The sequence below is a fragment of the Gouania willdenowi genome, chromosome 10, assembly GCF_900634775.1.
Source record: "Gouania willdenowi chromosome 10, fGouWil2.1, whole genome shotgun sequence".
NCBI classification, from domain to species: Eukaryota; Metazoa; Chordata; class Actinopteri; order Blenniiformes; family Gobiesocidae; genus Gouania; species Gouania willdenowi.
In genome coordinates, this window is record NC_041053.1 from 16,143,093 (window position 1) to 16,155,914 (window position 12,822).

The 12,822-nt window shown below is 36.1% G+C and overlaps 1 protein-coding gene across 1 annotated transcript; it reads right to left on the reverse strand.

The window, feature by feature from the left end:
- Positions 1-2,007: 2,007 nt before the first annotated feature.
- LOC114470714 (protocadherin beta-16-like) lies at positions 2,008-7,577 on the reverse strand. Its single transcript, XM_028459058.1, has 2 exons — positions 4,999-7,577; positions 2,008-2,055 (listed from the first exon to the last, which is right to left on the reverse strand). Exons 1-2 carry the CDS (start codon positions 7,384-7,386, stop codon positions 2,008-2,010), a joined length of 2,436 nt encoding a protein of 811 aa, XP_028314859.1. The 5' UTR covers positions 7,387-7,577.
- Positions 7,578-12,822: the final 5,245 nt, after the last annotated feature.

Below are 12,822 nucleotides of genomic sequence, written 5' to 3' on the forward strand. Positions count from 1 at the left end.
CTACTTCTGTTTTGAAGTAACATCTGTTTTGAAAAATATCTGATGACACCACATACTTCTTTAAACTTATCTAATAAAATATTGCTGCATGACCCATCATTTAGTTTTAACACTATTTATGCCTTTTTGTATTATTATTATTATTATTATTATTATTATTATTATTATTATTATTATTATTATTATTTATATTATTATTATTATTATTATTATTATTATTATTATTATTATTATTATTTAAGTTCTTTTTACCTGAGCTTGATGTGGGCGGAGCAATCGGCTATGGTTTCCATGGTGTTGGCACAGGTGTTGGTCATTTGGGTTGAGAAGCAAATAGTTAGTGACTCTGGTTAGGATGCCTGTGTTCACTTTTTTGATTGACATGTGATCTCTTCTATCAAGCTTTGCATTCTGATAAAGGATGGCTATAATCCTGCACCACGTGATCCATGGCAGACTTGGTGCGGACTATTAATGCATTTAAAATAACAAATAGACACAATTAAGAATCAAAACTTAAATGAAAGTGTTCTTGAGTGCATATTCATGGGATCAATTGTATACAGGAAAAATATACTTAAATATAAAATTTGCAGAGCATTATATTTGCATTAAAAAATAATTAAATGTGTTACAATTCTTTAATGTTGACCAAGAAACATTGCAGCTGTATATGATGACCCTGGAAAAATGTTGATTAAAAATAACTTTTAAATTAAACTGAAATAATGCTAAACATTAAACAGTGAAACTGAACATTACAGCAATAAACAAGTAGTTCAGATAATATACTCACATAAACTTGTTAGTATAGTTTGATGCTGATATTTCATCAGAAAAAAAAAAAAAAAAAAAAAAAAAACATTTAATTATATAGTTAATTGGCAAAAAGGACAGCAATCCAACAGAGAATATAATATTTCAGTTTCTCAATATTTTAAAGTAAAGAATTTAAATTAATAAGTGCCTTGGAGGAAAATTTGAAACATTGAATCAGTTACCTGATTATTTCAAACTAAGACGGTCACTATAAAATCCAAGGATGTAATGTTTGCTTTAATATCAGGGGATCGAGACTTAAAAACCTCTGGGAGGTCTGGGGGTCCTCCCCCAGAAAAATGTAAATAAAATGCATGGACTTTTCTGCATTCTGGTGCATTTTAGCCTCATGAACAAGTAAAAAATCCTAATAAAAATGTTGGTAAAATAATCTTACGGAACTCAGTCACACTTCTGTCACAATAGTACGTAATGAATAAACTGTATTTTGTTACTTTTTATTTCATGTTTCAACAAATAAATCACAGAATTAAAGGGTTGATGCAGGCAGAAGCAACTCAAAGTTAATGCTTTTTAATGCCATTTTATTATTAATGACCAAATACCATATTTAAATGCCACAAATGCAGAAAAAATTCAGCACATATATCATTTAAGATTTGTCAACATTTGAGTAGCAACCGCAGCAAACTTTTGAGACATGCACTTGCAATTGAGTGAGGATGAAACGAGGAGTGGTGGGCGAACGCTTTGTGTGTGGGGAATACTTGTGATGTTTTGGATTTGAAAATATGGGTATTTTTCTGGTGCTTGTTAAATGCTGTCCCACCACTCCAACTGAGCTCTGTTATCCCTTCTATTTGATGACAAGTGTACAGGAAATCTAAAGAAGCCACTGGTCAAACGCTTATTAAATACAATTATGTGATTTGATGACATTAAAATGCTGTGAATATTCCTACTAGGGATGGGTGATATGGACCAAAACTCATATCTCAATATATTTTTTCAAAATGGTGATATACGAGATAAATCCTGACAAATCTTTTTTTTCAAAAGAAATCTGACCAGAAAGACAATTCTGGGTTAAATTTGGTGATGTGAAATTACGCACACAGGCACATTTAATAACAAACAGCTGCAAAAATGCCACTTTTGGCTTTTTCTCCTATAAGAGACATGTGTGAGTGAGTTCTGTAGTGTGGCTTGTTATGTGAAAGATCTGGGTTAGGACCAGGGGCGGAGCTTCAGGGGGCTGGGAGGGTGGCACTCCCCCTGATAGGAGGAAGGACTTAAGGGAGCCGAGTAGGTCTATAGTACTTCATAATGAAATAGTGTTTGTGAGCATGTGGGCCGCTGTGCCAGTTTTACTAAACTTTATAGTTATTGATAAAGGCTCTGAGTTGAAATGGTTAAAGTGTGTGTCAAAATAAAGTGGTCACTATCCATGGTGCTGAAATACTTTGAATTTGTGTTAGTGACCATCCTAATATTTTTGTTGTTTTCTTGTTTGGTTATACTTCATGTTTGTTTGATGGGCTTCAAAATGACAGCCACTCTCTGTGGTGCTGAAGCTTGTAAGCCCCGCTGATGCGGGCATGTGTATGTTGTAAAATTATGTTATTATGAGCTTTATTATTTGGGTTTAAAAAGCCCGGTCATTTGCCCCGCCCCCGGCCCGGGTCTGATTTGTTCCGCTACTGGTTAGGACGCATTCATTACTGGTTTTCTGAGAAGTAAAAGCAGCAACTCCTAAAATTAGTATTTTGATACAGAATAAGCTATTATATATATATATATATATATATATATATATATATATATATATATATATATATATATATGCAAGATTGTAGTTTTCTATATCACCCAAATAGAAAACTTGATATATCTTTAATCTCAATATATCGCCCAGCCCTAATTGAAGAAGTATATGAAGCATGTTTGTTTATTTAATATACTTACAGTTCATACATAAGTCAACACGTTGTATTTTTACTGTTAATTTCACATTGCTTGTCTTTAAGTTAGACATTTACATTTTATTTTCATTACATATTTTCTTATAATTTCTCATGTTCACTCATGTGGTTCTCTGGTATTCAATAATGACTTATTAGACACATTTGTTGCAGAATTTACATCCTTTAACACGTTTTGGAAGGAGTTTATATTTGTGGAGCTTGTGATTGGAAGATTTTTCATGGTGATTTAATTTGTTTCTTCTGCCGTGGGAGACGCTAAAATCTCACTTACAAATCTTACAGAATGTGTATAACTGTGTCCCATCCTGCTGCTCTTTAGGTAAACTTTCTGTCACATTTTCCAAGGTATTTACTCGAGTTCTTTGTTTTTTCCGCTGCAACGTCTTCTTACATTCATCCATCTCGCTTCTTAGTTGTTTCTGGGTTTGTTCCTGCTGTCGGCACTAATCTTGCAAGAACTGCAAGTGGCCTATGGGTGGCAGTTCTCACGAAGCTAGTGACAGCGTTCAGTTTAGAGAGACAGAGGAATATTTTGATTTATTTATCTTTTTATTGTTATTATATTAAATTACGGAATATTTACGGGAAATTACTACTACATGACGTTGGTGGAAAAGAGGGGTATAATACGGGAGTTTCCCAGACAAAACAGGAGACTTGACAGATATGTTGAGGGGATGGAAGCTACCAAGTGTGCTGCTGGCAATGGTGCGTCATCTAAATGTGTTATGTATTGTGTCATTAAATGGTTGTAAAATATCAAACATCAGCATAGGAAATTTCAAATTAAATGACAAACCCATGGCTCAGCAAGTGCAAGAGCAACACACAGACGTCACTTTTTATTAAAAGCAATCAAAATAACTCAAAAATTGTATTAGACCTAAAAACCTTACGCACAGCCAACACAATCACAAGCATATTTTCCTAACTCAGAAATGCCAGTGCTTCAAAATAAGAGAATCCCAATTCACTATTATTGAACATCAATTAGATAACATCAACAAAGTATAAAAAAATGATCATATTATATAGGCCTGTATCTAAAATCTCTGATAGGATCACACCAATATAAGCAGTTCATTCCAGACGTTGCTGCCGCACTTCAATCCAGCAGCTGACAGAACTGATACTGATAGTCAAAAAGAACTGAAATGAACTTGAATTGTTATTTTGCACTTTAAAAGTATAATGTGTTTTATAGGTTTTAAGTTTATTATCAGTCTTCTAAGCAATCCACCTGAAATATGTCGTACTGATTACATCCCTGAGATAATGGCTTTATTCAACATTTTCCACTTGTAAATGAAAAAATTCAGGACACTCTGAACTTTGATCTATTTAAACTTACCTTTCTTTATTTACATTATAAAAAAAGAAAAAATATATCTTATTATGATGCTTCCATAACAATGTCATACCTTCTAAAGCACAGCACCTGTTTAAATCTATTTATGTTCAGATTATTTGCTTTAAAAACAGTCAGTGGGAATAAATTGTTAAAAGAAAAAAAAAAAACTAACTTTACCTAAATAAATATATAGGTAAAGTAAAAAGTAAGTGAACATAATATAAATTGATGATTGTTGATTTCTCCCAAAGTCAGAGAAAAAAACAATCAAGCTCCACAAAATCAGGTTTTCAACCTAGAATAAAACTCTTTATACTGTGAGGCCAAAGCCTTTACCACAACAGTCCCACTCTGCCTTATTGTTCAGATTTTTTTTCCCCTAACCTTTATAATAAAACACAAACAGAAAGAACATAAATTTGAAGACTAGCTGAAATTGACTGGAAAAGTAAAGAAAATGTTTCTTCAATAGAATATATAATGCCTCCAACAGTTTATAACAAAAATATTCAGCACCATTAACACATACAAAAGCAGCACACTGCAATTTCACTTAAGGAAAAGATGTCATACAGAAACAAAAACAAAAAACAAAAAAAAAAAAAAAAAATCAAAGAAAGGTTAGTCAATCTTAAATTTTGGAAAGCCGTCAAAAGATAAAAATGTAAGGCCATAATGACATTGTGGTGAGATATTTGAAAACATTATTATAAAACAAATAAAAAAATAATAGAAAATAAGTAAAGTTTAGATTATGATGCTTTTATATTCAAAATGCACATTGCATTGTTTAAAATCAAAAGTCAGATTGCTTCATTATGTTGAGAAAAATAAAAATCTTCAAAATTATACACGGAAAGAAGCGGCTATAAAGCGTCCTACCTCAGGAGAACTGTCAGCACTTCCAAAAGCATCAGCAAAGTCTGATGGGCTTTTCCTCAGAGTCTGCTCAGCAGGCAGCGTGTTGTCATTGTAAGAACTGACAAACTTAAAGTCACTGGTTCTAGATCCTGTTGTCAGGTAGGCGTCATAATTGTAAGTGCTGCGTAAAGTTCCTGTGCCGTCAACATCTGCGTAATTAGGAGGCAGATAAGCCCCAGGGATGGTAACTGCTCCATCAAACAACAGTCTGGGCTTTCTCCTGCGACAAAACCTCACACCCAGGATGATGATGATGAAGGTCAGGAAGAAGGTGGACACGGACACCAGTGCAATGATCAGATAAGAGGTCAGCTTGGAGTTTTTCTCATCATAAGAAATGTCCTTCAGCTGTGGCACCTCAGCCAAGTTATCAGAAATCAGTAAATACATGGAGCAGGTGGCAGACAGAGAGGGCTGTCCGTTGTCTTTCACTGACACAATGAGCGTCTGTTTCATGCTGTCAGTCTCACTAATGTCCCGCTGTGTCCTGATCTCTCCACTGTGGACACCAATAGTGAACAGTCCCGGATCAGTGGACTTGACTATCTGATAGGACAGCCAGGCGTTCTGTCCAGAGTCTGCGTCCACCGCGATCACTTTGGACACCAGAGAGCCTCCGTGTGCAGCTTTTGGGACCAGCTCGGTCATGAAGGAGTTGCCCTCTGGGGCGGGGTACAGTATCTGAGGAGGGTTGTCATTCACATCTGATATGAACACACTGACGCTCACGTTGCTGCTCAGTGGAGGAGAACCGTTGTCTCTGGCCATCAGCTGGACTTTAAAGCTCCTCAGCTGTTCATAATCAAAGGACCTGACAGCGTGGATCACCCCCGTGTCTCCGTTAACAGACACATAGGAGGACACCGGGGCACCGTTCACCTCAGCAGCTAACAGAGAATAAATCACTGTACCGTTTTGTCTCCAGTCAAGGTCTCGAGCAGTGACGGAGCATAAAGTGGAGCCAGCTTTGTTATTCTCACTCACATATGCGCTGTACGACTCCTCCTCAAACACAGGTGGGTTGTCATTGATGTCAGCTACAGATAAGTGCAGACTTTTAGAGGAGGACAGAGGTGGAGAGCCCTCGTCAGTGGCAGTGATTGTAATGTTGTAATCAGACACTACTTCACGGTCCAGCTGTCCTGTGCTCACCACAGAATAATAGTTTTTAATAGAGGGGACCAATTTAAAAGGGACACCCTGCTGGAGGGAGCAGCGGACCTGTCGGTTCTTCTCAGAGTCTCTGTCCTGCACGTTGATGATGCCCACCTCTGTACCAGGTGACACGTTCTCAGGAATGGGATTGGTCAGAGATTTTACATGAATCACTGGAGCGTTGTCATTTACATCAATGATGTCAATAATTAAAGTTGCATAGGAGGGAAGTCCAAGACCATCCATAGCACTGATCTGCATTTCATATGAAGATTCCTTTTCATAATCAATTGCAGCAGCTACTCTAACTTCTCCAGTTTTGGAGTTTAAGGAAAAAACTTGGTTTTCACCTGATACATCATCAAATAAATAAGTGACTTCAGAATTAATTCCTTCATCAGCATCAGTAGCACTCACTGTGATCACCAGTGTATCTAAAGGAGAGTTTTCAGGCAGACTGGCTTTATAGACAGACTGACTGAACACTGGTGCATTATCATTAGCATCCAGCACAGTGACGTGTATGACTACAGTACCTGATCTCTGAGGAGAGCCGCCATCTAATGCGGTAAGCAAGAGCATCATCTCTTTTTTATCCTCTCTGTCTAATTCTTTGTCTAAAACTAACTCACAGTATTTCCGTCCACCTGCTTTAGTGTTCATATTTAATTTAAAATGATCATTTTGCTGTAATGAATAGCTCTGAACAGCATTTTCTCCGATGTCTCCGTCGTGCGCTTCACCCAACAGAAACCGTGCGCCTTTGTCTGCTGATTCATGAATTTCAAATTTAATTGTTTCTGCTCTAAATTGTGGTGAATTATCATTAATATCCTGAACTCGGATATTTATTCGATGCAGCTCTAAAGGATTTTCCAGCACGAGCTCCTGTTTAACGACACACGACGCCTTCTTGGCACAAAGCCCCTCTCTGTCCATCCTTTCTTGTACCAGCAGGTCTCCTGTATTCAGGTTTAAACCGCAGTATTTCACACCGTTATCCTCCGTGTCGATACGAGCCTTACGAGCAGACAGTCTGTCCAAATCCAGTCCCAGATCTTTAGCGATATTTCCGATCACAGATCCACGTTTCATCTCCTCCGGGATGGAGTAGCTCACGTCTCCGTTTGTGAGGCGCACGGCCAGGAAAACAAAAGCGAGGCCGCACTGCACCGTCACAGGGAACAGCCTCATGTTTGGAACAGATTCAGCTCAGACAGATGTGTAAAATTCAGAAAAGGAAGTAAAATACGAAGGAATATTAACTCCAAAATGCAGCGTGATGTGAGTCTCTTTGTTAAATCCACAGAGCAGCAGAGCGCTGTGTGTGCAGTCAGACTGAAGGGTGGAGAGCGGACACGTCTGTTTATTCTGTGGAGCCATGGTGACACCACCTGTACGTTTGGAGATATAACAACTCTAACTCAGTATGTTTCAAAGCAGCGGCTGTAAACTACATTTTCCTCTCCCTTTTAAACCGTCAATTTTAAAATGTTACGGAAACCTAATGTAAACAATCTAATCTACCGAATGAAAAAGAAAAGAAAAAAAAACAACAACAAAAAAAAAAAAAAACACGCACCTCAAATCTGATATGCTAAACTCATAATACAAATAAAGACATCAGACCTAAAATTATCAGCTGTACTGACTTTCAGGGTTAGAAAGTTATTCTGAGTCAGCATTCTAAGAACGAATAAATAAAAATAATATTGTATTTGTTTGCAATAAGCAGTGATTATCTGTAGTGTCTTTGAAGTTTAAAAACAGAAAATGCAAAATAGTCAGATGCCCTTATAAAGCGTCTAATGCAGAAATCTCGATACAGAAAACCATTAAGGAAACAACAACCAAAATTGTAACATATATATAGTAGGACTACAACATTCAAATATGCAGATTAGTTTGAAAAAAACACACTGATATTAAACTTTGAAAAATGCACAGTACAGATATAAAAGCATATGAATATAACATTAAATACTAGAAATAACAGGGAAAAAAATCAATTAACATCAGGAAAAAAACAGGACACATTTGTCAAAGAGATGGTGAATCGGTTCTCCTCTCTGAATAGAGGTTAATTAAATGAAATTTAAAAATAAATAAAACAAAACAACAAAAATGTAGAAAGTTGTAAACCTGAGAAACAAGTTATGTTTGAATTTTAGTATCTCACACACACACACACACACACACGCACGCACGCACGCACGCACGCACGCACGCACGCACGCACACACACACACACACACACACACACACACACACACACACACACACACACACACACACACACACACACACACACACACACACACACACACACACACACACACACACACACATATTGCCAGAATGATGAGAAACTAAAATGTTAAGAGCAAAACGCAATCTTCCCTACAACTATAAACCTGACCAACAGTGTGTTTATCATGAACACAATGCAATGTTAAATCTATTCATCTTTCTAGAAAGCAAGGAACATCTGTTTGACTGTGTTTTTGTCTGTGTGTGTGTTCCTCAAATATCACCGCAAATCAGGCTCAGATTGACCTGAGACTTTCAACATGGCTGCTGCTTGGTTAAAATGTGTGCAACGTCGATTTTGTTTGGACTGCAATGATATTGTCAATTAATTATTTCATAAAATTGTCCACCGGGAGCGGACAATTTTATGAAATTTTTGAACTGATAACATCATCACTGTGGATGGAGCCTTTTCTGGTTTTGATCATGTGGCACAGTTGGCCGGGTTAGAGGCTGCCTGTAGTGTTGTGGTGGTCAAGACCGGTCTTGGTCTCGAGACCAAATTTTAAAGGTCTTGGTCTTGTCACGGACTCTGAAGCATTTTGACTCGGTCTTGTCTCGGACTCGGGATTTTCCGTCAAGACCGCTCGAGACCAGCACTAATTCCTGCTATTTTTAAACTTTTTTATAATGTGATAACACGGAGAAGAACAGGATAAAACAATCCTTTATTCATTATTTAATCCACCCTGTATAATGACCACAACCTTCCTTAATGTGACTGAGTGACGTGTGTGACAAACTCATACGTGTGTGGCTACGGTGTCAGTTTGGACCGTGGAGCGCAAGGGAGATATGAACTAATCACCGGTATAAATCTCTGTAAAACTCAAGAAAACAATCACCAGTAATAAATATTATCTCCCTGGTAAAGACAGTAGCTTTAACAACTGGTAAAATGATAAACTGATGATATTACAGCCTGTGAAGGCTGGATAGGGGACGCACTTACTCTGCTTCTGGGTCCTAGTGCCAGCCGAGCGGTGAACTCTGTTCTGTTTACCGTGTTTACTGAGGTCTGTGTGTGTTTAATAAGTCCGTGTGTGTCCGTGTGAAAGTCTGCATGTTTATGCATCTGTCCATCCACTCTTTTCATTATATCCATGTCTTTTAAGGCTTTTATTACATAGTGTCGGCTGTAGTCCGGGCCGCCGCCATCTTGGTTTATGTCGTCACCAGCACGTCATCGCCGCAGAGTTGCACTAGCCCAGAATGACGCAAATAACTGTAAAGAGGTCTTATATTAGTCTATTTTCTTTTTAAAGTGGTGTTTTTTTTGTGTCTTTAGACTCCAATTACATGTATGTATATAATATGTTCCCCACAATATAAACAGGTTCACAATATAATTATTTTTTATAGTTTCTGTTTCCACTGTATCCAGAATAATAATAATTCTCAACAATAACTATTGATTAATTTGTTACATGACTTTTCCAGGGTTTGAGTTTGTTTTATTTAGTTTCACATCTACCTGTAGCTCTATGTTTTTTACACTGCTGACAACTTGTTTGTAGTTTTATTTCAGAAAGTTTCACTTTTACAGTTACAGCTGGAAACCTTTGTTAATTGAATATCCTAGTTACATTACAGCAAACAAATGAAACTATATCAACTAAGTGAATTAATAAAAATAACCTGTGTAAAGGCTTTTTAAAACTAAAAAAATATCTTGTGAACTCTGTGACCTGTTAAACCTGAACAACTGAAAGAATCAGAATCAAGACTCATTATTTCTTGGCAGAAATGCTTTTAAACACTTGCTGTACATTCAGCTGACATAAAAATCTTGTTTTCAAATATGTAGAATAATTGTGAATTTATCAGTAGCAGTAGTAGTTTTAATATTTTAGTTAATTTTTTGCAGGCACCTTTTTTGTCCGTCAAATGTATTTAAAATAAACTAAAATTAAAGAGAGAATGTTATTTAACTGTTGAACCTTGCCATAATTGTATTTATTTATAGATTTTTTAAATTGAAAAAAAAATGTTTATGGTCTTGGTCTTGGTCTCGGTTTGTCTCGGTCTTGGTCTTGACTCGGTCTCGGCTCCCGAAAGTCTTGGTCTTGTCTTGGTCTCGGTGCATTCTGGTCTCGGGCAAGTCTTGGTCTCGGATAGTGTGGTCTTGAACACAACACTAGCTGCCTGTGGGTGCACCAAAGCCAATCACTCTGTGGGCAGCGGGGCAGAGGACAGATGGCGTCCGGCTGGGGAAGATTGTCCTGGGCGGAAGCTCTGTGGCAGCCAGGGGCTGAGGCACTGTCCATGTGTGTGTGTGTGTGTGTGTTGAATTCAGAATAAAATTTGCATTAGGAATCAAGTTTTTACAAGGTCAGTTTAAAGAGGATTTAACTTTTATTCTGAATTAAAGAGGAATTAAAGCTCAAATGTAAACCATACATGAAAAAGCGACTTAACCTCCCACCGACATATAGCATGACATATTTCCTACTGGCATTGCACTAGTAGAGACAAAAACAACTTTGCCAAAATGTCTAAAAATCTTGTCGCCAGACAACACTAAAGTCGACTCGTCGACTATTTGACTAATCTGTTCAACCCCTATTTCTGAGTAAAAAGAAAGAGATTTGTGTAAAATATAAATATGTAAAGATTATATATATATATATATATATATATATATATATATATATATATAAGAAGATTTACCTGTTATATAGAAATTGGATTTTTAAGCAATGTACAATCTAACACAAACATTATCAGAAACTGAAGAAATAATCATACATGAGTAGAGTAATTAATAGAGAACCACACAACTCTATCATGTTCAGGACCAAGAAATAAAGAGCAAAGCACTCAAAATAGAGATTTTAAGAATACTGAGACCCATAAAAACCTGATATAATCCTCAAAAGATTTGTGATGCACAGAAATGTGTTGATACAACTCCTATAACCAACACAACACACTAAATTAAGTGCTAATGTACAAGTTAAAAACTGTTTATAATGAATTGAGACTAAACCTATTACAACAAGACCTTGCCTGTATAAGAACCAAAACAAATCAAATGTGATAATGTAAAAAATTTCCTGAACAAAAAGCATTTTATGCAAATAATGATACCAAAGGCTTCCCAAAACAAGAAATGACTCAGACAATCTCAATGCATCAAAAAATTCAAAAGTAAAATTTAGTAATCAATGAACCAAGTCTAAAAGATGAGTTCTAAAAGGCAAGGCAAGCTAAATGTATGTGTATAGCATTTCATATACACAAGGCAACTCAATGTGCCTTACATGACCAAAAAGTGCAACAGATAAAACATTCAACAGCTTAAAATCAATAAGAACATTGAAGTCAGATTCCTGTCAGAAGACCATTACAATAGTCCAGTCTGCTGGAGATAAAAGCATGGACCAGTTTCTCCTGATGTTTCTGAGTCATTAAACTTTTCACTCTGGAGATGTTCTTTAGGTGGTAGAAGGCTGTTTTTGTGATAGATTTGATCTGACTGCTTAATGTAAGATCTGAGTCAATCAGAACACCAAGGTTTTGACTTGATTTTTTAGCTTTTAAAGATAGAGACTAAAGAAACTCGTTGATAGACCTCTTGTCCTTGTTACCAAAGACCTCCATCTTGTCATGATTTAGTTGAAGGAAGTTTTCATTCATCCACCATTTTACTTTTTCTAAGCAATCACACAACACCTCTATGAGACCATAGTCATCTGAGTTCATTGATAGATATAGTTGTGTGTCATGTGCACAATAAAGACACAGGAAATAAAATAAAGAAGCAAAAATGACAAGGAAGTAAACATTTTGAACTCTTGAAGAAAATTATTTGATAAACATCAAAAAAGAAGAAAGATAAATTAAAAAAGGAGGAAGAAAGTGGCTTAACAAGAAAAATAAAGGTTTTGTTTGAATGCAACAAATATTTATGCAGCAATTACATTCCTCAATTCTTACTGTTAAAATCACTGAAGCCCAAAATTATTAAAAATGCTAAAACAAAACTTACAACGGGGCACTATAGTTATTAGAAATATTGTGTGCCTACCTCAGTAGAGCTGTAGGCTGTTAAAACCATGTCACTTAATAATTGTTGACATTTAAACTCTTTATGGACTTAGACACTGAGTATTTGAGTCGCATCCTTATAAAACTTTTAAAATATTTATTTAAAAAATAATAATAATTTAGTGGCCTAAATGACATAAAGATAGAGGAAAAATATTCAGTAAAACACAATTAAAAATTATTCAAAAATAGATTGAAATGATTGATAGAAATAAATAAAAGTGAATAAAATAAATCACATGACAGAAAACAGACAGATACACAAGTGAC